This window comes from Ambystoma mexicanum, chromosome 4p, assembly GCF_040938575.1.
Source record: "Ambystoma mexicanum isolate Mex_15411 chromosome 4p, UKY_AmexF1_1, whole genome shotgun sequence".
Lineage (NCBI taxonomy): Eukaryota > Metazoa > Chordata > Amphibia > Caudata > Ambystomatidae > Ambystoma > Ambystoma mexicanum.
In genome coordinates, this window is record NC_090927.1 from 706645549 (window position 1) to 706670555 (window position 25007).

The window sequence follows — 25007 nt, forward strand, 5'->3', positions numbered from 1 at the left end:
AGCCCATTCCCACATCCCATCAGTCATCTGAGCCCCCACCTCCATTTCCCATTCTAGTCTCAAGTCTATCAAGTCCTTTCCCACCCGGGACATCACCACCTCATACAATCTGGAGATCTTGTGTCCGCCCTCTGATATATCATATATTGTATCAATCAGGGCGTCCGGATCCTCCGCTAACACCGTCTCAGGCCAAGATTTTCGGATAATCCGTACCAACCTGAGGTATGTAACGTATTGGCCCCCATGTAACCCAGTCTCCTCCTATGTCTGCAAAATCCTTAATGGCCCCATCCTGCCATATATCTCCTAACGTGGCCAACCCAACCGATTCCCAGTACATTCTAATCGTTTTTCTAAGTTGACCATCCCCCGCAGTCAAGGCGACCAGTGGCACCTGCGGCGAACACGGATCCGGGCTTTCCAGTAGCCGACATGCTCTACGCCACATTTTCCACCCAAGTAGCAGCATACCAGGGCGAAGATTTAAGTCTTGTCTAGGGACCCAGATGATCTCCTTCAAATAAAACGGGGTGCAATCTGTCCCAACCAACCTGGACTCGGGAGATTCCTCATCAGAGAGCCACTGTGTAACATATTGCAATTGGCTCGCTACATAATAGGCCTCAAAATGTGGTAATTTAATCCCTCCTTTATCGTAGAAGTTTTGCAGCTTCCACAGCGCCACTCGGTTGCGAGTGCCGTGCCATAGGAAGTCCCTGCACATACTGTCGAGTTTGGTAAAGAACCTCCTAGCTATTAAGTATGGTATGTTGTTGAAGAAGTGCAGCAGTCTAGGCAGGACAACCATTTTAAGCAACGCCCCTCGCCCTATCATCGCCAGCGGCAGCTTTTCCCAAAATCGCATGGACGCACGGATTTTATCCACAGCAACCACGGTATTGTGCAGATGTTCGTTTCCCACCGTGTGATATGTCTATTCCCAGGTATCGGAAGGACTCGGCTGCCCAAGGCACGGGCAATACCGGTAAGCGTTCCGTGGGGACCCTTGAATAGTACCCTAGGGGGAACATGCTCGACTTGCCGGGATTAACCGCTATGCCAGACAATTCGGCATACTTCTGCATGACCTCCAACACATACTGGAGGTTCTCTTCCGGATACTTTAGGTACAGCAGCAAGTCATCGGCATATAAGGATATCAATTGGCTCTTTCCTCCCACCTCGATGCCCACCAGGTCATATTGCTGTCTAAGATATACCGCTAAGGGTTCCAGGGCCAATATGTATAACATCGGGGACCAAGGACATCCCTGCCTAGTGCCCCTACCTAGGCGCCACTTATCGGATATCACTGATCCCGTGCGCACCCTAGCCGTTGGCTGGCTATACAGCAGTCTCGCCCATCTGATATAGCCTGGCCCAAACCCGTATTCCCCCAGGACCGCAAACAGCCACGGCCACCTCACCGAATCAAATGCTTTAACTGCGTCTAAGGAGATCACTGCCATTTCCTCATCTCTTCTGTTCCCTTCTTCTATCACTCGGTGGAGCCGCCTGTGATTATGGGTTATATTCCTGCCAGGGACATAACCTGTCTGATCCGAGTGTATCAGTCTGCCGATGACCTTGCGCAGCCTGTCCGCCAAGACCGCTGTCAGGATCTTACTGTCTTGGTTCAACATCGACAGCGGTCTGTACGACCCACAGTGTTGTCTCGGCTTGTTAGGCTTGGGTAGTGGTACGATCAGCGCTTCTCTGAGCGTGTCCGGCAATCGGCCTCCCTCGAATGATTCGTTATACATCTCCAGCATAGGGGGGAGTATCTCTGCGCTATACGTTTTGTAGAACTCACTCGGGAGTCCATCAGTGCCCGGGGTCTTGCAAGTAGGCAGCCGTTTCACCACCTCTTCCAGTTCATCTAGCGTAATGGGACCATCTAACTCCTCCCTTTCCTCTGCACTAATCCTGGGCAGTTCTAGATCTTCAAGTGTGTCCCTGATTTTATCCAGATTGTCTTCCCCTTTGTCCTCATACAGCGCTTTATAATAATCTAAGAAAGCAGCGTTAACCTCTTCCTGAGTGTGAGCCTCCTCCCCGTCTTCCCTTTCTATCATCATGATCGGGGCCCTGGGGGTTTCCCTCTTATAAAGCCATGCCAGTAGGCGACCAGTTTTGTCACCGCCTGCATGTTGCCTCTCCACTTATTTCCTGTAATTGAGGTCACAAAGCCGCTCCCAAAGCTCCGAGCATCGTTGTTGTAATTCGAGTACTAGGTCTGTGTCCCCTCCCTCTCTGGTACATTCACGCTCCAATTCTTTCTCCACTTTCTCCAGCTCGGCTAAACCCCCCCCCCCCCCCCTGAAGGCCCTTTGATTTAGAAATAGCGTCGCCCCTCACTACCACCTTGAAGGCCTCCCAAAGTGTACCAGCCGAATCTACACTGCCCGTGTTCTCCTCAAAGTACCTTATAATCGTCTCTCTAATATCTTCTCTAAAGACCGGCTCTCTGAGCGCCTCTGCCCGAAGGCGCCATGTTGGAATCCGCCCTCTGGGGCGGCCATATTGCCAGGCCATCACCAAGGGCGAATGGTCCGACAGGACCCTCGCTCTATATTCAGTCTGTGTAGTTGCTATCGCCACTTCTGGCGTAGCAAAGAAGTAATCTAGTCTCGTATGCAACTGTTGAGGGGCCGAATAATGACTGCAAGGCCGTGGGGTGTTTCAATCTCCAGACATCATCTAGTCCAAAGTCGTCTAATAGTACCCGTAGAGCCCTAGCCGCTGGGGTGGGCCTGTCCACTTTACTGTCGGACCTATCTATCTTGGGGTCAAGAACACAGTTGAAGTCCCCCCCCCCCAGATGATTGGTTCCTCTGCGCACTGGCCCAGGCGTGTACCTAGAGTCCTGAAGTATGCAGCAGTATTCTGATTGGGGGCATATGTATTAATAATACTCAGTCCTCTGTTCTCAATCAGTGCCCTCAGTATTACCAGCCTACCCTCCGTGTCTACCTCCTCTCGTACAATTCTGAGTGGGACATGCGGGGCCACCCAGATCAGCACACCTCTGGCATAGGCCGAGTACGGGGAGCCCACCACTGTGCCACCCCATTTTTTCTTTACAAGATCTAGTTTATGTTGGGTCAGGTGCGTTTCTTGTAGTAGGGCAATGTCGATCTTCTGTCGTTTAAGATACAACATGACTTTATTCCTTTTCAGGTAATTATTGAGACCACGGACGTTCCAGGTGGCAATCTTGAGGTCACCCATGGCAGCTATGTGTCTTCCCACCCCACGTACGGGAACCTTCAGCGGTTCTCATGACACAGAAGGCGTCCCACTGCAGCCACTCCGCGAATAAGCTCATTCCCAAACTAACCACACACACAACCAAACTCCAACTCCCTTTCCCCTCCCTCACCCACCCTCCCCCCAACACCACACACCCCAACTGTTGCCCAGCTTCAACAAAAGAGCTCAGGCACCCCCACATCTAGTTCCGCAAACACCGGTCCGTGCACGGAGCCCAGTAGGGTGAGGTCGCCCTAATGGCCACCTAACCTAAGCTATTGTGGGGAAAGAGTATCGCTCCATGGGGCTCCCGTTCGATAATAATCCCAGTGTTTGTGACAAACAGTACAACCAACTGACCTTCCATACCGAAGGTTCCGAACCGACTATAATCAAGTCTCAGAGTCCATGAGTTGCGCCATCCTGCGACGCCATTTTACGCCTTCCGCAGCTCCTCCGAGTCCTTCTGGGGCCGGTCCGCCGATTCTTGAGGGCACCCCTGTGCGTCGAGCCACTCCATGGCGTCCTCTGGGGTCTCGAAAAATAAAGTTTTATGCGCCTGTATGACCTTCAGTTTTGCAGGGTAAAGCAACATATATTTATAACCTGCCTCCCTCAGCCTCCGTTTCACAGTCCCAAAGTTCATGCGGCTCCGCTGCACAGCTAGGGTGTAATCCGGATACGCCGTGATGTTTGCTGTTCCTCTCTTGATCGTGCCTCCTTTTCGAAAATGTTCCAATATTCTTTCCCGATCACGATAGTTAAGAATTTTGGCAATGATGGGTCTGGGTGGGTTTCCGGGAGGCGGCCTCCTCGTTAGGGCTCTATGTGCTCTCTCCACTGCGAAGCCTTGGGATAAGGCCCCTCCGGATATCTCCTGCAGCAACATGGTCTCAACAAAGTCAGTAGGGTCACGGCCCTCCGTCCCCTCCGGTAGGCCCACAATGCGGATATTGTTGCGACGGGCCCGTCCTTCCGCCTCCTCCACTCTACTTTCCAAGTTGCCCACCCTTTGGATTAGGGCGTGCAGTTTTGCCTTGTGGGTGGCACAGTCCGCCGTATACGGGCCAACTTCTTTTTCCAGGGACTCTGTGCGCTCCGCCAGAACCCTAACGTCTTGTATCAGTAGATTGACGTCCTCCTGGACCTCCCCAACTTTGAGGTCCAATGCCGTTTTTAATTCAGAGACAGCCAGTTCTAATTTCGACTCCCAGGCCGCTCTCAGGTCCGCAATCGCTGCCAGGATTTCTTGGTTAGAGCTCGAAGTAGTCGCGCTACCCACGGCCGGTGCATCCTTATTGGACCTCACAAATATTGACCTCGAGACGCTACATCGATCACGTCCTAATGCTATGGAGAGGATCAACGACCGATCTGGGAGAATTCTTGGTATGGCTGAACAAATGCGATCTTTTCATCAATTTGACAATGGCTTACAATACCAAGATTGTGTCCTTCTTGGATCGAGGCTTTCTGAAGACTGACCAGGGGAATATTGAGACCACACTCTTCCGCATACCAACAGACAAGAACACGCTCCTGCGCTTCACAAGCTACCACCCGCAGAGCCTGAAAAACAACCTACCATATGGACAATTTCTGAGAATCAGATGGAACTGTTCACAAATGGATGAATTTGTCAAACATGAAGGGATACTGGAAAACAGTTTGTCAAGCAGAGGATATCCCAGTGGTCTTAGAAAGACCGCAAGAAGGACTAAACGTACATCAAGGGAACTATGTCTACATAAACGAGAGAAGGAAAGTGAAGAATGTATCACCTGCGTTTCAACATACAGCCCCATAAGCAATGCGCTAAAAAAGTAATCCTGAAAAATTGGAACATCCTTAGAACTCTGGACTTCACACCCAGGAATCCATGTTTTGCTTTCAAGAAACCCCAGAACCTGAGACAAATGCTAGTCCACACTTGCGATCAAAAAGAACTCCACCAGGTACGATCATGAATAGTTTGGGTCTGACACCAATAGTAGGCCACCGCAAGTGCGGCGACTGCTGAGTGTGTTATCTCACAAAGAATGCTCAGAGTAGATCTGTATGTCCTGGATTGGAAGTTAAAAACGATCATGAACTGCAAAACGACCTGGGCAAAAAATGGGATCAAATGGCCATGCCAACTCGTCTATATTGAGAAAACCAAGAGAAATTCGCCAAAGAATTTGCGAGCATAGATCCTGCCTAAAGAACAACGTCCTGGAAAAGCCCATGGTGGATCCTTTTGCAAAAACAAAACACAAATGTTTGTGTGGTTTGTGTTACGGAGAATTCTCAGAAATGTGCTAATTCCGCTCTACCTTAGAGACCCCCAGCTCTTTTGCTGGACTTTAAAACTTTTATTTTCTAACCTGGAGAGAGTGAGACCTTTCTCCCACTTGCTCATGTATTTCATTCTGTGATTTGGACTGTTTCTTTTGACTTTGGAGTCTGACAAACTCCATAGGCATCATCTTTGCATTGTGACACACAGCACCTTCAGTGCAGTGGCAAAGGAAAGTCTTTTAGATTTCCCAAAGGTTTAAATACCTTCTCTTGGTAAAAGTACTGTTTCCAAGAGCAGTGAAATGAAATTGACTTTACTTACATTTTGTAACTTTCTAGACAAGCACAAACTATCTTACCATGGGGTGCTGGAGGGGTTACTTAGTATCCCTTTTGTCTAGTTTCTCATGTAACATTTTTGTTACCCTTTCTTCAGTTAATGGCTGGTGACAGTGGTTTACTTTTTACTACCATTGTGCTTTTACAGCGTGCTGCGTTCAAAGCTACAGTAAGGCACCCATGGGTGCCCATTTTGTCAAAATTGCCCCTGTTTTCACCATTTCGTGCCGGAAAGGTCCTTCTTGAGATTTACTGTGCGCACCAAACCAGGTTTGGTCCCTTTGTTCTTTTTGCCTTTGGCGGGATTCACAAGTGAAGCCTGCCTCTGGCTCCAGTATTTCAGGCAGGGGCTGGAAGTGAGGGAGGTGCCCAAACCTCCCTGTGCTTAATCCCCTTGGTTACAGGAATGCACCCAAATGATTGGCCGGCTGGCTGTCCAGCTAGGACACGACCCTGCTGTGTGATTGACAGCTAGGCTGGAATGAATTGGAGAAACCTGCATAAAAGGCGAGGCTTTTGGCTTGGAAGGCCGAGTTGACCACTGGATGAAGGAATCCGAAGAAGAACGTGGAAGAGACGCCGGCTGCAACTCTTGGACCGTTGGTTTGCTCGGTGAGACCCTGCTGCTGTGCTGAAGCTCTGAATTCGCTTTGGCTGGAGAAGCCATGCATGGACGACTTCTCCCCTTTAGTTGGTGGGACCAATCAAATCACTCCAAAGTGAACTCGTTTGGACATTCTCTTGGAGCTGGCTGTATTTACACTGCTGCAGGAACCAAAGTGCCAGGGAGAGGAACACCAAATCGAGTGGATCGCTTTTAAGTGGGACCCGAGCGCCAGGAAGATCCTCTGGACTTCCCTGAAGCAGGACTGACTAAGCCTGAACCACCTGAAGAGAGTGCTGGACCCGCAGATGCGAGGATAGTCTGAAGTGGTACCCGAGAACCGCAGTGTTGCGATTTACTGTCAGACGCTAGGAGCTGTAACGCCGAAGTGCCGCTGAATTGAAGTTTGGCTATTGCTGCCGCTGACCTTTCCATTGCAGTGCAGGAGTTCCCAGACGCCCTCCCTCTTGTCCCCATGACTGAGGCCCAGGAACACCAGAATCTGCAGAGCTGTACAGGAACAGAAGCCAGCTGGAACAATTTCTTCTAACCAAAGGTACTGTAAAGTCTATGTGAAGTTACCTATTGTTGTGTAGCCTTACTTGCTCTCAGTTGAGACCTGTCTTGGTTGCCCTTACAAAGTTGCTTACAGCTTTGCCCCTCACAAGCCTTCCAGCTTGTGGCCCTCCAAGTGAATCTTATTTCTACAAACCTTTCTGGAAACATTGTGCAAGACTTTTACTTGCCTTCAAAGAAGCTCTTCAGTTCCACTAGACTTTGTTCAACTAACTTTGGCTTTCCTGGCTCCGAGAGACTCTTCTTACTTTTGACTCTGTGCCTTTACCTTTCTCCCAGGAAAGGGTTACATTTACTTGACATTGGAAGGTATTAAAAGTACTTACCAGTTTATGAACTATGTTAACCTTAGTTTTATTCCCATATCCAACCTTTGCACCAAACCCAGTATTGCTCTAAATGCACCAGTGATAAATCAATGTCCACATTGTCCTACCTAGTTAAGTCACCTGAGGGTGTATGAAGTGTCTGTGTGCCATCCCCAATGGGTATCATCTAATTTAGAGAAACTAAGAGTGTGTTTTGGAGTGTATTATAATTGTTACATGTATTGCTCACTTCTGAAGAAGGATTATATAACTGTTAAATGAATAATTGTTTCATCAAACCTCGTGTGTAAGTGTTTATTTGAATAACTGTCACTGTTAAACTGTGTGTTACAACCTTACTGTTCACATTGACCCCTCTTGAGATCAGCCTGGCTGCTCAGCCACACTACCAACCTGTGTAGTACAGACTTATATCAAAGGTTGGGTTCCTATTGCCAGGAGTTCAAAGTTGCTGTAGTGCACCCAAAGGGTACTGCGCACAATCTTGCCTAACAGTTTGTAATCCAAACAATCCTTCCCTCTTCACCAGAGGAGGTGATTGCGACCTGCAACTTGGAAAACTCGAGCAAAGATGGATACAACGCTTGGACTCGGTCAGCAAGGGTCTAAATACCAGTATCGAATGGAACATTTTTATTTAACCATTCTACCAAATATCAGAACTAAACATTGACATGCAACACATCATAATGATGCATAACCCTAGTTTGCAAGAAAGGGAACTGGGAATCTGAGCCCTATAATAAGACTACAACACTGAATAGCATGTCCTATGTCTTAGGCACCGGTGAACTACCTTTATGAATAGGTAGATAGTTGTAGACCTATAGAATGACGCAAGGCAGCACCGGAAAACAAAAATATGTGATGTTCGAATATTTTGATTGTCATAGTCTGCAAAGAATCTCTAAATGTTTGTGTATAGGATGTCCTATGTCTTGGGCACTGCGACCTACCTTCAGGAATAGGTAGACGGTTGTAGACCTGTATTGCGACACAAGGCAGTACTGTAACAAAAATAGATGTTCGAATATTTTGATTGTCATAACCTGCAAAAATCTCTAAATGTTTCTATGTATAGATTACAGTTTGATGGCTTCCAACAACCACCATATTGTTGTGAAAATAGTGTCTCTTGAATAATTTCTCTTTAAGGGTCTCACTGAACGTGTGTAAACAAACTGTCTGCATCGTGTTTTTGTGAACAGATAACTATGAAGTAAGTCCCGATACATGCATGAATGAAGGCAGGTTTAAAATTCATCTTCTCTCCCCCATTTTGACACAGCATTCCTTGGAACGCGGAAATGGCTTTAGCTAATTAATTTTCAGTACAACGCACTCTGCGTATATTATCCGGCAGCACAATAATGCTCTGAGCACCGGCACCGCAGATGGACACTTCATACTATTGAGCACACACTATGCAGCCGCATAAACATTCACAAATGTGGATAAGTAAAGTAAGATTTCACTGTAAACATGCCAGCGTTAAAACACCTTAGTGTGTACCGGTCAGTAGTTTTCCTTACCAGTAGATGCGCATAAACCGTGCCTGCATGGGGACAGGCACCCTCACTCAGGCAATCGCGGCTCGCAACTGTGCCGCTTTGAAAAGACACAAGATGACCAAATGAAGCGGCTTCAGCAGTTTTGGAGTTTCGCAGTTGGCAGTATCCCAAAAAACAAAGAAATGTAAAGATAGCCATATTTTGTCCAGATTACCAACCACTTGATACACATTGGCAGCAATTTAGCCTAGCACATGTGCGGTAGCTTCCTCAGGCCCTGCAACCAACCATACCTCGGGCATTTCAGACCAAAGAAACACCCCTGTGACTACTTAATGCTGGCAGCTCCATTCTGAGACCTCGCCTGTCTAAACGAAATATGGTACTGCCAGGAGCGTGATGTAAAAATACAATGAAGACCTCTGATTCATTCACAGGCAATCCGCTAAAGTGTTATGCTCTGGGATGCAACACCAGAGTGCATATCAATGGTCAAGATTTACTCACAGAAAGGAATAGACCCATCACCAAGATCTGAGCAACCGCCAGGTCAATCGGCTCTTATTTCCTGTCACCCCGCCGCCTCAAATAACGGAGGTCCACACCTTTTAATTTAGTGTTCCTAAAATGTTTTTTAAACTTGGTGTCGCTTCGCTATATAGATCCATAGACCAAACTAAAGGTTGGAACATAGATTCACATTGTGCATTGAATTACAACTGTCCTGATGAAGACCTATTAGAAAATAGATTTGGTATGGTTGCCTGGATGTACGCACCATTACCCAAAAAGGCCGAAACACCCTGTGTTGACGCATCTACCGATAAATAACATCCAAGCAACTGACTGACCAGTAGCAACTGTGTACATTTGTATGAGATCACCGGGTGCCTGGAGTTTTGTTTCACAAACAAAACCAAAGAAAATATACTGTGGCCTAGATGGAGAATAGAAATGCAAAACTGTCTTCCTTCTAGTCCCTAAGAATCAACCTTGGCTGTGGAACAGTCACCACAAAAACACTGTAAAAACTTCTTGGTACTAAAATAGATAGGTTGATTGTGGTTACAGCACTTTAGAATACCAACTCCACATAAGAGGATAAAAATCCTAGCTCATATTGTTTGAAGAAAATGTTTATAAAGGCATGTCATGTGTGTCAAGAAACAAAAGTATTGTAACAGTATGATTAAGTTTGGAAAGTGCTTAACAAGGAAAAATGAAAATTTCTTGTGAGCACCAAAAAGGAACAATAAGGCATAATGCATCTTTAATGTCATATATGCACTAGAAAGAGAGGTTTGACTAAAACTGGAGATCCGAGGCTAGGGTAGGTTTTCACTTTACCCACTTGTAGATTTATCCTCCCCATTTATAAGTGAAAGCCCCCCCCCGTTACCAAAAAACCAGGGGCCAACCCTTTTTTGAAGAGCGAACCCATGGCTCAGCAACAGGCTGGTTACTATTAAGACTGCCCTGCTGGTAGGCCTTACTTCAGCACGCCGGATCAGCGAGATTCAGGCTCTACTGGCTTCAGAGCCTTATACCATGTTTCACTGGGACAAGGTGGTGCTCAGGACACATCCTGCCTTCCTCCTTTAAGGTTGTTTTTTCCTTTCACATTAATAAGGAGATAGTTCTCCCAACTTACTTCGCGGATCCTAACTACGAGACTCAAGGTTTTGCCCTGTCTGGATGTCAAGCGTGCACTAAGATTTTATCTGGACAGGACAAAGAGCTTCTGCAAATCAGATGCCTTCTTTACTTTTGGCGGATCAAAACCAGGCTGTCGCGCCTCCAAGGCTTCCATAGCAAGGTGGATGGTTATGGCCATCAAGGAGGCCTATGAGGGGCAGCACAGGCCTCTGCCAGCAAACATGCATGCACACGTGCCATCAGAGCTAAGGTCATGGCAGTGGCTTTCCAAAGACCACTCCCATAGCAGATGATCAGTAAGGCAGCTACTTGGGCTTCCCCATCAGCCTTTTTGCAAACACTACTGCTTGGATGACCGCGCCAGATCGAGCGCTGTTTTTGGCCAGGCAGTTTTGAAGAACCTGTTTTCTTCGAGGGGCAACTCTCCTCCCCAGGGCGGCATTCACTAATCGCCCATTCAATATGGAGGAAAGGGGACAGAACGTAGGAGTAATTATACCGTAGTGACTAACTTATTGCTAGTCCATAGTTCCCTTTCCTCCATACGTCCCACCATCCTTCCCCGTAACATCAGTGTCATTAGGCAATCCTAATGTCGACCCGTCAAGGGGGACTGAGGAGTGGCACTGGTGGGCAGAGTCAGGGGAGCGCATGCTCCCAGGGCCGCGCCCACCGCATGCACATACATATTTAAAGGGGAACACAATTTTCTGGTGAAAAGTGTTCCATTTCCAGTCCCTTGCGAGGGACGCCATACAGTATGGAGGAAAGGGTACTCTGGACCAGGAGTACAGTAGTAACTTATAATGTTTGCACTGTCGAAACGTCCATACTAGTGGCATTGCCAACAATTGTTTCTATGTTTGGTGAGATAAAATGGGTCTCTGCAAAGTTTTTCAATATGAGCATATGACGCCTGTTAGGCAAAGTTTGCATGCAGTACCCTCTGGGACCACTACACACAACTAAGACTACAGGTGTAAGCAAAACCAACCTTTGATAGAAGTCTGTACCACACAGTTTTTGGTAGCGAGCTGAGCAGCCAGGCTTATCTCAAGAGGGAATGTGAGTTGTAATGATGTTACACAGAGGTCTAAAATAACAAGTATTCAAATTTACTCTTATACTCTAGGTTTCTTGGTAAAACACTTATTTATTACACAGTCAGTTAGAAAAAATTCACTAAAAGGAAGCAATCGATATCACACAAATATTCTACAATACTTCACACTATCCGGTTCTGAGACATTTAAACTACTTTGAAGGAGGAGCAAAATGGCATTCAGAGCATTTGAAGTAGGAGCAAAAAGACTTAAGTTAATAAACGAATAATAGTTATTCTTAAAAGTGCAAATAGGTTCAGTTCACCAGAGGGGTTGATCCAGTACAATAGGTAGGCCAAAGTCAATGGGCTAGTCTTTGTATCAGTAAAAACGGTTCTGGTAGTTAAACGGAAGTGTCTTTGCCACGGTTCTCAGAAGTAGTTCATAGAAGAAAGCGTTATGTCGGGTCACAAGCTGACTAGGCCTGCAAGTTGCCAAAGTTTCACGCACTTTCCCATTGAGAGGCAAGTTCTCTCGATCGGGTTTTCACAGTACCTTATATTGAAGAAAAAGATGCAGCTGAGAATTTCTGTTCCTGGCAGTTCCTGCACATTTCGCTGTTCCTGAGTCTCAGTCGAGGGGACAAGGGGGAGGACGTCGGGACTCCTGCACTGCACGGGGACTGATCACAAAGCTGGCAAACTGTCAAATCTTCGATTCCGGTAACTGTAGTCCTGCACACAAACTTGTGTGCTTCTTCCTGTCCCGCCAACTCAAAGGGAGAAGTCGTCCTTGAAGGGCTTATCTGTCGAGATGAACTTGGCGATTCAGACCTGCAGCAGGGCTTCACCAGGCAAACCAATGGTCCAGTAGTTGCAGCAGCCGCCCTCTTCCAGCTAGTCTTTGGATCTTTCGTTCCAGTGGTCGACTCTGCCTTCCAAGCCAAGAGACTCACCTTTTAAACAGTTCTCTCCCATTCATTCCAGCCTAGCTGCCACTCACCCAGCAGGGTGTCTGTCTTTGCCGGACAGTCAGCCAGCCAATCACACCAGAGTGCATTTGGGTCTCCTAGGAGACTAAGCACAGGGAGTTTCGGTTTCGGGCACCTCCTTCACTTGCTGCTCACCCCAGATACTCGGGCACCAAAGGCGGTATTCAGTCCTGAAGCCCGCCAGAGGTGTAGGAGCAAAGGGACCAAACCTAGTTTGGTGCGTAGAGACAAACTCTAGAAGGACCTTTCCAAAAAGAAATGGTGAAAAAAGACGACCGGGACCCGTTCAAACAAAGTCGGGTCAGACTCCATTTTGAAAAAAATGGCTCCCGCGATTTAACGCTACCGGTGTTCGCTGTCTGGAAAAATCAGGGTAGTTTGTTGTAAAACCACTGCCACCTGCCATTTCGAGAGGAAAGGGTAGCATTTGACTGCTACATTAGTTTCTAGACATAGGGGATACTAGGTAATCCCTCCAGCACTCTATTGTAAGATAGTGTGTCCTGGGTCTAGGAATATAGAAAGACTAGTAAAGTCAGTTTCACTTTACTTTCTCTGGGAAACGGTAGTTTATCCCAGAGAAGGTATTTAAACCTTCGGACAGCCCAAAAGGCTTCCCTGTATCACTGCACTGAGGGTGCTGTGTGACGCACATGAACAGAGGATGCCTATGGAGTTGTCTAAAATTCCATAATCAAAGAACACAAGAGTAAAACACACATCAAAATACATGGGTGGGGAAAAAAGGCTCACATTCTTTCCAGGTAAAGAAATCAAGTCCTCAAAATACAGCAAAGTTGCTTGGGGTCTCTAAGGTGAAGGGAATTAGCACATTTATGAGATTTCTCCCTAACAACGCCTTGCTGTGATGATATAGCTTTCATCTTGTTAGTGCTTGATCCCCCTGCGTTCTGACATTCAGTAATATAGTCAGTTACAGCTCGGCTTTACATGATATGAATCTCTTTCCTTAATAAAATTCGCTCACTTATCGGTTTGCTTTTAGTACTTAGACTTGCTCTGTTTTTTGCTCTTCATGCCTAGACGCTCTAATGGGGTCTCAGAACTGTTGTGCTGGTCACTATCCAAAATCTCATATAATCCCCTGAATTACTCAGTGGTAGGCTGCTGATATAACATGACTCGTCAACTGGGTTCTGCGTCAGCGACTGCTTGCCCTGGTTTCCTGCTGCATCTGGTCAGGATTTGGTAGTGGTTTCCCTGTGGGCCGGTCTCTCGGTTCTCCATAGGATTCTGCTCTTCGCCACTACTCTGGGCCTGGCCGTTCCGGCTCGTTGTCTGGCAGCTACTGTGCCCTATTCAGTCCCCCCAAACCCTTTTGGGGAACGCCACACCTGCCCTACGCGCGCTCATTTTTGCTGCACCTCTCATGAGGCACTTTGCGCTTTATCAAGCTCTGTAGGCTTTTCGCTCTCTATACAGTTCCGATTGGCTCTCTGATGGACTATATGCAGTTTCAGGTGATGACGGGGAGGGGGGGTCAGAAACCAAACGAGCAGTTAGAGCAGGACATTTTAGATTGCCCCTCTCACCTCCCACATAGCCAACAAAGGTATTATGCCTTTTGGGAGGGGGGGCTCACCCCTAGAGAGTTCCCACTTGCCCTGTCCCATAGGTGGTATTAAGCATACCAGGCTCACCTCCCTTGTCTCAAAGAGGGTGGCTCCCCCTTGGGGAATAGTGGATGGACTCCTTGGATTTGTTACATACCCCTGCTGTTTGCTTTAAGCCTTCCTCTATGGCATCCAATATTCTGGTTAGAGCGCCTCTTTCAAAAACACTCTGAAGTGAAGTATTTTTCTGGGAATTCCTACCAGGATAATGAGGCGGAGTAGACTGCCTGGGTTTCTCGCTTGGGAGGGGCTGAAGCAAATCCTGTAATGTGTGGAAGTTGGTGCCTATAATTAGTTCCTCTGGGAGTTTGTGTACTGTTTGTTTATTTTGTATTTGTTTAATTTCGAATGCGCCCAAGCCCACAGGCATCAGGGCGCACAGATAGATGAGGTTAAAAACGTACACACAGGGTCCACAACTATTGATTTGAAAAAAGTTAAGTCTTTATGAAAGATATTGTATTTTTCTTCTGATCGCATGGATGTAGGTAGGTTGTTCCATGCACCCGCATCTCTTAGGGGAAAGCATTTACCTTTTCCTCGGACTCGTTTGGCATAAGGAATGGTAAGGAGATGTGCTGAACTTGATCTAAGAGTTCCGTTAGGTATGTATCGTGTCAGTGTCTAGTCTTCTGGCACCTTCCAATGTGTACACTTATGGGTTAAGGATAATGCTTTGAATTGAATTCTCTTTTCCACCGGCAGCCAATGAAGTTTCTTCCGGTAGTTGGGGACATGGTCTTTCTTAGGGACATTTTGTATTATCCTGACAGCATCATTCTGAATGACCCCTAGCTTCTCAATGTTTTCTTTGCTGGCTCCACTAAGTAAGGCATTAAAATAGGCCAGCCTAGGCATTATTATGGCTCTAACTAAGGTTTCACCGTTTTTTCGTGATACTAGTGATTTTATTTGTCTCAGAATTCTAAGATGATGGTGTGTATTTTTGGAAATATTATTGACATGGGAATCTGAGTTCACGGATGCCTCAAATACTATACCAAGCGTTTTTACTTTGTCAACCACCTTAATGGAACATTTGTCAAGTATAAAGCTAGCATAGGTTGAATTAAACTTCTAGCTTGGTTTGTCCCAAAGATCATGAGTTCAGTCTTTAAACTGTTTAGGCACATCCAGTTACTGATCATCCATTCCTGGATGAATAAATAGATGTCATTCAACTTGGTTGTGTCAGTGAGGTAGTCGCAACTGAGGTCCATAATAGGTTGAAAGTCATGGGCGTAGTTACTGAAGTGGAGACCCTTGGCTCCTAGTTTTCACATATGGGCTTTATGTATATATTAAAGAGGGCCGGGGAGATGCAAGCCCCCTGGGGCACTCTGTAGCTGATGGAGGCAGGATCTGTACAGGCTGTGCCCCAACATATTCTGGAAATTCTTTCACTTAGAAAGGAGCATAGCATATACGTTCAGTGGCATGGCTGGAACAATTACCTGATGTTGATAAGCAGCATAGTGTTTCCCCCTCATCTAATCTCTCCAGCATTTGTCTGTAAATCAAGTGAGGCGCTTTTTGTCCCGTGATTACTACGGAAGCCAGATTGTTTATCGTGAAATGCTATTGATGTTTCAAAGTGTGCCTGTAGTTGAAGTGTAGCTGCTTTATATAGAATTCTCAGTAAAATGGGGTGTTGGTTATTGGTCGGGGGTTTGCCGGGTCTTTTGTGCTGAGTTCAGGTTTCTTGGTGATAGCGGTGACTGCTACTTCCTTGATGGAAGTAGGTACATTCCTATGCAAAAAAGAAGCATTCATGAACCTGGTAAGGAAAAGGGCAAAATTAACGGTGTTCTGAAGAATGATTTTAGCAAGGAGATGGTCTCCTATACAAGAGGTGGGCCCAATATTGGCTAACATTTTGGTGGTATCTTCAACTGTAATAGAGTTAAAGCAAAACCCTGGGGACATGTTCTGTTTTTTTTTATTTGTTTTTTTTAATCAGTGCCAGTCACTTGCTCGCAGGGTGTTTTAATGGTGGTTAGTTTATTTTGGATTTTATTGCGAGCCAGTAAGACTTTGTCCTGGAATGCTTTTCGTACTTTGTCGAAATCATCCTTGTTGGGAACAATGGAGTGGGTGAGGGCAGTTGGTTTTCCCATGTTTTGTATAACTCAGTTTCTTAGTGTTTCCTGCATTTTCAATTTGATCGTCATAGTAAAACTTTTTTCGCCTCAAGGATCTTTTCTTTGTATATCTTTTCCATTGATTACCGTTTATTTAGATGTTTCGTTTTTTTTCTTTTCTTTTTTGTTTACCATACTCGCTCAGCTTGTCTTTTCACCTTTTGTAAGGTATTCAGGTCTGAGGTAAACCAATTTTGTTTGTTGGGACATTCTCGTATTATCTTGGTTGTTAATGGTGCATTTTTGTCAAGTAAGTTAGTGACCTGAAATTTGTAGATATCTACTAGCCTGCTAGGAGGATCAAGGTTTGTAGAACTGCTCAAGATAAGTTGCATGCAGGTTTCAAGGTTTGCAGTGCAAATTTTACTGTCATTTCTGTTTACGATTTGGAGGATAACTGGACAAAATCGCATGTTCAGGCAAGCGGAGGGTACAGTCAGCGATGTAATGGTCTGACCAGATGCAAGGATTGGTGTTAATGTTACTTATTGTGATGTTACGAGCCGTCGCCCTGTCCAGGATGTGGCCTCCTTTGAGTGGACCCTTTGATGGGTTGTAAATACCAAGTTAATGAGATGCTTGCCAGCTCTATGGCTTCCTTATCTTTGACATCCCCTTTCCACTGTTTCAAATCTCCTAAAAGTATGGTGGATGAGTTAAGTCGGTTGAAAGGGTTGAGCAATTAACCCAAATCGTCATTGAAAAATGGCATATCGGAAGGGTGTCTGTAAATATGTTTTTTATGCAATTGTTGCTAATGGGAGTCATTTTAGCGTGTAAAACTTCACATCCAGCACAATCAGTTTTGAACCCAAAAATACCAATCTTTCTTATGATGGCTACTCTGCCCCTGATCTCCCACACCACCTTGCAATCAATTCTTGCAGAGTATTTTGTGACCTGGGGGTGTGGTTAGGTCTATACTGGGCTGGGGCCACTACTTTCTTACAGCCAGGTCTCTAAGGCACCTTTTATGTCAAACCTGTTATCTAGGATATAGTCGTGTACGTCCAGTGCATGTTTTGATAGTGATCAAGTGTTTAGCAAGGGTAGTTTCAGCAAACTGGGTAGAATTTTAATGTTTTTCAATTTGCTCAGAGGGAAAAGTGGCCCACAATCTGTGTTGGGGTGTTCTCGTGTCGTCATACATAGCGGTAGAGGGAAAAGGGACAATATCTGCCAGAATTTGTGTAGTTTGGCAGGTTCACGTGGTGATGTATTTTCCTGATAGCGTACCATGTCTGAACAGAAGAGCTTGGTCAAAACAAGAACTCTGTTGTTCTACCTGCCGAGATTAGTCCAAGACTTTCACTGCACACCGCATACAGACGCAGACCAGCGCAGGCCAGCCCAAAGGCATCCAACCGCACCCATGCTAACGTGCCGACAATGAAAAGAAAAAGCCCTGCGCTTGCTGGGAAGTGTAGTTTTAATTAGAACTGCACATGAGACGTTGCGATGCCTGTAATTTCAGGCTCACTATGATTAGGCAATCAGTATTTCAAATGAAAGTCAGACTATATTGGTATAGCAGATGGCAAGTTTCATCAAATGAACAAGGAGCTAGTAGTTTGTAATTATTTTAAAGGTAAAGTACATTTCCAAATAGGAATGCTTTCTAAGGCGTTAGAGCCCAGCACTCAGCAAGTAATTGGCAGGCAAAAATGCAATCAATATCCAGCACACTCTGCAAGCTGATCTCCTCCTTGAAGCTAGTCCCTGATGTTCCCTGTCAAACAAGCGTACTATCACCACCTTGAGTGGAATCGGAGCTCCCCGGAGTTCCAAGGTCAATTGTATTGTTGAGTAGACCTCTGCATTGCCATGTAGATAATCTGTACAGCCTCTTTCAAATCCAAGTGTTGAGGATAGACTAGGTCTGACTGTTCAGCTGTCTTCTTACCTCCTGAATCAATGAAGGAGTTGGCCCAGGTTTGATTAATTTGAACCTGTTCACAGATTTGGAAGGAGCTAGTCCGACACATGAAGTTGTCTGTTTCCTTGAAGGATCTTCCTCATCAAACCACCCTATTTCCATGGGCTTTTCTGGCTGGTTTTTGGGACAAACCCGGGCAAAATGTACTTTTTTGCTACACTAGGAACAGGTAGGCTTGTTGGGTGGAATGGTTTTCCCTCAACTGCTTCTGGTATCTGTTAACCCAGGAGATGTGATAATTGATGAGGCATCCACTTTTCATATCCCCTTGTCTTTCAGATTCAGGGGGCTGGGTGGTGGAATTTCTCGATTATTGAGAAGGGGGAATTCCTTAGACTAGGGCATAGCCTCTTGCCTAGGTTTGCAAGTCTTAAGTAACTGATATTTAAAATACTGAAATGCCTCCAAATGAGAATGGGCCGTTTGAAAGGCTGTCTCCAGGGTGTGCTGATAGTTTCTGTAATGCAGCTCTTGGTAGAGGAGTTGGCAAAGAGTTTATAAACTGCTCCATGGTTATTGCTTCTAATACCTTGTGTAGCGATATCCAGTGATTTCAATGAAAACATTATAAAGATTTTTTAACAAATCATAAATTATGAATGTATTTATTTTTGTTTCATTAAATCATTCTCTGAAATGTTTTTCGATAAAATCACATGTAACCTTGTCTAGCATCTTCTTCACCAACCATAGACGTATATGATTTTGAATCCCGCAAGCTTCATTGGGGAGCAAATGGGTATCTCTGATATTATGTTTGAAAAGGGGTTCTGTCTGCCCTGCCTTACTTAAGAGGGTCTCTTTAATTTCATCAAGGGGGTTTTCCCACAATTAAGTTTGATAGGCCAACTGCAGTTTCCCCACTGAATAGCGGGCCAGAGAACCAGTCTTGAGAGGGCCATCCCAATGAAACTGGGTAGCTAAAGTTGACAAACTGGCCCAAATCCTCCCTTTAGGACAGGGCTGCAGTGCTCCGTGGAGAACAGGACTAGCTGAGAACCCTCCAATCTAGAGTCTCTTGATATTGCCTAGGATTCTCAGCTTTTCTCGTCAAAGAGGGAAGTAAAAAGGTTGCTTGTCAAGATAAGATGTTTTACAAAGTCCAGAATCCTATTCTAACCAAAGGTATCTCCCCACCTCTAGAAAGAAATTAAATAATATCAAAACCTACCTTGGTCCATTGCCCAAATAAAAGTACTGTGGCTGGTTTCTGACCCCCACCCTTGTTACTTTACCATAGGACGCCTCGCCTATGTGCACAGTCCCAACCATGCATCCAGTGCTTTTTCAGTCCTGAATTCCTAACTCTGTTCTATTCAAGTCTTTCGCCCCTCCCCCCCACCCCCCCACTGTGACTTGTCTCATTCTCGCATTCACTACTCAGGGATTTTCCTTTTTCTTTTCCCACTATGGAACTTTATGATAATATCCCCACTCCGGGGCTTGTTTCACTCTCCTTTTGCACTTGTGCTTTTTGGTTTTCTACCCGCAGTGGCGCTCTTACTTGCGTTCCCCACATTAGGATCTTGGTCTTCTCCCCGCCTTGGGTCTTCCTGTGCTTCTTGCCACTTTGGTGCACCTCTGTATTCTCCTCGTCTTTTGGGCTTCCTGATATTCTTCATACCTTGGGGTTTCTGTGCTGTGTTCCCCCCCCGGCCCCCGGGACGTCTCGGTGGTCATTCTGCCTTGGGGTCTCATTTTCCTCCTAGTCTATTGATGTCCGTTTTCTATCCCTGGCCTCGCCGCTTTCCTCCCGGTTCCCCAGAGCCACTTCACACAGTTGGTCTTCTGTGCTGTGCTCCCTGGGAGCCTTGTGAGTCTGCTTGCTCTGATTTTGGGCAGGACTCTGGTGGTGAGTGCCCTGCAGGCCTGTCTCTCGGTTCTCTGTAGGATTCGACTCTTCATTTCTCTGCGTAGGGCCCTTCCGGCTCAGCAGGTGCTGCGTCCCTTTCGCAGTTCCTCCCGCCTCTGGGAAGGACACTGTTGACCTATGCTATCTCCACTTTGCCACACATCCCATGAGGCTCTGCGTTTTCAATCTCCGCAGGCTTCTTTTGGCATTAATGAATGTCTTTATCTGATGCTCCTTCAGGGGGCTGGACTATCAACGGTTCTTTGGGTGAGGCATGAGGATTTGGCGGTCAAACTCATCCAGGGGTCAGATCACCCCTCTCAGCTCCCAGAGAGCCAACAAAGGTATTAGGGTTTGTGGGGAAGGGAGGATAACTAATTTCCCTTTCTGGGGGTCTCTTCTCCCCCAAAAGCAGGTGGGGGTAGTCATCCCCAGAGGGATCCCACTTGCCCTGCACTGGGGATGTGAGGGTCTTGAACGCAGCTGGTTCACCTCCCTAGTCCCAAAAAGGGTGGCTCTCCCTTGGGAAGAGGGGACAAACTCCTAGGATTCGTCACAGCAACCAAGGCAGACTATCAAAGATTTGGCAGCCTTTACTGAGAACTTAGACACTTCTGTGCCATGCACATGCCTCACAGATAGTCAAGAGGCCCACCACCTTGATTCACACCCAAATTTAGATTGAGGCAGACTTTGTTGCCTACAATGCTGCTTCTCGGAAAACCATCTATGAAGACTGAAGTCAAATTTGTTTGCATTGCTATTCAGTTAATGGAATTCCTCATTCTAGGGCACTCCTGTTCATTTAGTCTTAGCCAAGACTACATTACAGGGCCTTGCACATGTTACTGGATGTTATTTGCAACCATCCACTGCCTTCTGCAGGCATCACAGAGTGACTACACGGAGTAAAATTCAGCATTCCCTATTCTTTTTGAAGATAATTTATACATGTTACTCTTTCAGTTTGTAACTTTGCCAATTGAAGACATTCAGTCCTATTTAGAATGCCGTAATGAAGTGCAATTTTGCCTGTTTTGATAGATGATGATGCCTTGGAAACTAAACCAGAATCCGATTTGGAATCGGGGTGCGAAATTAGGAGGAAAGTACAGCAGAAACGTCGCAGCGAGTTTTACTCTGTGGATATTCCTCTGTCTCCTGCTATGAAAATGAGCCCAACTCGCTTGGATCCGAGTCTGAAAAAACATGTGAGTTTTTTTTTTTCATTTGTTATATTTCAGATAAGATTTGTTACTGATTTTTATATAACCGCCTACAACTTTGGCTTTACTTTGGGTTCCCCAGTTAAGAATGTGATGGGGTTGACTCGGGAGCAATAACGGGAAGAATTACTGTTTTAACGTTCTGTAGCAGGACTTCAGTGTTTTTGTAAATGGCTATAAAGCATCTAAATTTGATCCAGTGAGTGGTATATAAAAAGCATTCTTAGAGCACATGTCAAATTCCCAGACAGTGCTCCTAAATCACATACTAGCCGGGTGGGGGAGGTTTGTGCTACCTAGGCTCCTTGGATGTTAACCTGATTGGTCGAAACTATGGATGAGCTTTCTTTTAAATAAGCAATTGGGGTTGCTTTTCTTTGAAAGACTTTCTAAACTGCTCGCTCTGGCAAGGCCCTTTGGGGCAACTGGGCTACAGGAGTGGTTTGTAAGAAAACATAAGGCTACTTGCTTCAGTGATGCTTTGTCTGCCATTAAAAATAATTAGCTGTGCCCTTGATTAAACCTTAAAGTGGTTTCTTAAGTTATCAGAAAGTGGACTATTGATTGGCATGTCTAGACTGCTTAAATGGCAACTGTTGGCAAGTTCGTTTTCAGGTTTATGTGCTGTTCTACATTTTTTGGCAAACTTATGGAATCCTGCCTATGTTGTTTTGGGCTTTTGTGAGGTCATGCATGGGGCGGAAGAGATCTTTACTTGTGCGCCCCAAGAAATCTTTTCCAAATACTGCAGACTCTAGAAGGTGCTATGTGCTGCCTACATTCTTCAAAGGGCAGGTGTTATTCCCCTCATGTAGTCCTGGGGTTGTCATAAATTCATTCCTCATAGAGATTAAGCTTTTTTGCAGTCTTCTTCATATACTCCACTATTTGTTTAAAGACAGACACCTCATCTCACCTTGACGTATTCTAATCAGCCAATAGTCAACACTCCTGAATGTATGTAAAATGTATTGTATAGCCTGGCCTCAGGTTGCATGATTCTGAAGGCAGTGGTGATGTTTAATGTGCAGAGGTTGAGTTAAAATGCAAATGCAGAATTGTTGAAGAGTGCAGATTGAAAGGGCTTGTTATCTGGGTGCTTGAATGGTTCTGGGTGATTCCTAGTGAGGGCACGTTTAAGATGTGTATCCAGCAGGGAACTCAGTTAGTATTGTGCTCAACGTGCTGCCAATAGGGTCTACCCAGAGATTGGAAATGCCAGGGATTTTTGGGGCGATGTTTGGTGTATTGGACTGAAAGAATGAGAGATGCATTGTTATGCTTCACAGCTCATCTGAAGTTAGTGAGAGGGGTACTAGTGGGCATTACACTACAGTGTATCTGACAAGCTGTCTAGTGGAAGGTAGGGAGAAGAAGGATTTGGATGTTAGTGATGGGAGACCAATCCTGCACTGAGAATGTTTGCCAGACCAGAGGGTCCTAACTGCCTTTGTTTTTTTCTCGTGATAGAGAGGGCAGTGATATTTTGGAAGTTGTCTAGTTGCTCCTGAATTCTCCTTGGCTGGTGCTTGTGAAAGGATTTTGGTGTAAGTTAAGGAATATTTTTAGTGGGACCTGATAAATGAACCTGTATTACATTTTAGGGTATTTCCTTGGTTATTCTCACTAACCCAAGCACAGTATGGATGAGCAGTAAATGCAGATGTTCAGAAGGTGAACACTGGTTTAAAGATACAGTATACTTTCTTGATAAGCACACAAGAAGGAAAGGGCTGCACAATAGATGATTACAACATATTTTTTATATCAGTTATGCAAAGTACCATAAATAAAGTTACATAAGAACACCTTTTCAGAGATATAGCAGCAATCTTGTAGCTTTGTGCTGTGCATGTGTAGAGAACCAAATGACCTGTCCAAACCCCACCTCTGATGCAGATATGTTGTAGAAGTATGAAAATCTTTTTTAATTGAAAGGCCTTGCACACTTACATCCTTGGAGTGTATTCTGTGTACCTGTGTTTAGCATACAAGGTTAGAGTTCATGACTTTGGTCCGGTTTAAAATGTGCTAGATTTTATTTGCAGACCTAGCTCAACCACATTTCATTCCTAGTATAGTCTGTTTCGTTAAATAGAATGTTGGGAAAATCAATCTATACACGTGGGGTAGACGTTTGACACCAGTTTTAAATTTGTTTTCAAATGTTTATGCATGCATTTCTAGTCGTAATTGGTTGTTAAAAACAAAACTATTGGTTGAACAAGTTTATCATACTTTGAGCAAAATTGTTTAGTCCGCGTTTGTAATTGCATTTCGAAGGGATTGTGTCCTCCAACGTATTCCACATCTATGACAGGTAATCACCACAACTGTGCTTCTTTGAAAAATGTTCTGCGTCGATGATGTTGATTCGCTCCGTTGAGCCGACGTCACCGGATGTTATAAGTAGGACGCATGACGCCCGTAGCCTCGGTTCCGTTTTTTCCGCGAACGTGTTCGCTTCGGAGATCTTGGCGTGCCTTGGTTCTTCTGATTTCTATCGGTTCTTCGAACTTGGTTGTTTGTGAAGATTTCATGTCTTCGTCTTCTACCCCGCGATCATGAGTCAAGAAGTGTCGGGACTGCGGTTCCAATTTTTCACATACGGACCAGCACAACGTCTGCCTCTGGTGCCTCGACGAGGACCACGCCACCGATGACTGCGACGATTGCCAGTCTTTGACTTCGAAAGACCTGCGGGAGCGGAAGAAGCAGCTGACTGTAGGTAGGGTTTCCAAACCCCGAAAGTCGAAATCCGCGGGGCTTTCGACTGACGATTCGAGGGGCGACTCTCTGTGTCGGCGTAAGTCCAGGGGGGTCTCGGTCCCGGAGTGGTTCCTGCCATTCCTATGCCTCTTCGAGACACTTGCGGAAGTGCCGTCACCGGTTGCCTTGCCTGTCCTCGTCCGAGGACTCTGCCAGACGGCAGGTTGCTTGTCCCAACAAGCATTCCTCTCCTGCGGAATGGGACGCATGTCGTAAGGAGATGATGGCGATTTTTGAATCGCAGGGCTCCGTTCCGTCCGCGCCTTCGAGAAAAGGCGGCAAGGAATGCGCTAAGGCCACCGCTCGCACGCCTTTGGGCTCGGGCGGTCGGCACGATCGGGTGCCGTCGAGGTCCTGATCGGACAAGGTGGATCGCTCTGGCCATGCCCGCTCCAGGTCCCGGACCTCGACGCCCTAGAGTCCGTCTGAGCCAGTGAGGTTCTGCCTCCGAGGAAGTCATTGGCGCCAAGGCCGTCTAAGGACACGCTCGGGGCACCGCCCTCGAGGCCTGTGTCAAAGCCATCGGTGCCACGCTCTACGGCGATTTCGTCGATGCCTTTTGTGGAGGATTTACTGGAGGTACGCATCAGTGGAAACTCTGAGGCAGGCCCTGAAGAATTCAGTGAGGCCTGTATTTGAACCTTTTCTGTGCCCTCTTCCAGGGATTTATTCCAGCCTCTGGATTACATTGCTGAGGTGGATGAATGGCCTGATGAAGGTTTGGTTCCTGACGAGGTTCCTGACGAACTATTGTCTGGTCATAGCCAGATGCAAGACCTGCTTCAGTCTTTGCAGAACGCCAGTGGTCTAGACACCTCTCCCGAGGTTGAGTTTGGTAGGCCTGAGCCTGGCACGCACGCCGAGT

General features: G+C 46.0%; 1 protein-coding gene across 4 annotated transcripts in view; it reads left to right on the forward strand.

Annotated features, from left to right (window-relative positions):
* The window catches only part of SENP6 (SUMO specific peptidase 6), a 2017494-nt gene that overhangs the window by 649104 nt on the left and 1343383 nt on the right, over nucleotides 1–25007 (forward strand). For all 4 annotated transcript variants that reach the window (XM_069606272.1, XM_069606273.1, XM_069606275.1 and 1 more), the window contains one exon: nucleotides 21192–21358. In XM_069606272.1, coding sequence (XP_069462373.1) covers nucleotides 21192–21358 — 167 coding nt within the window. The remainder of the gene's footprint in view (nucleotides 1–21191; nucleotides 21359–25007) is intronic.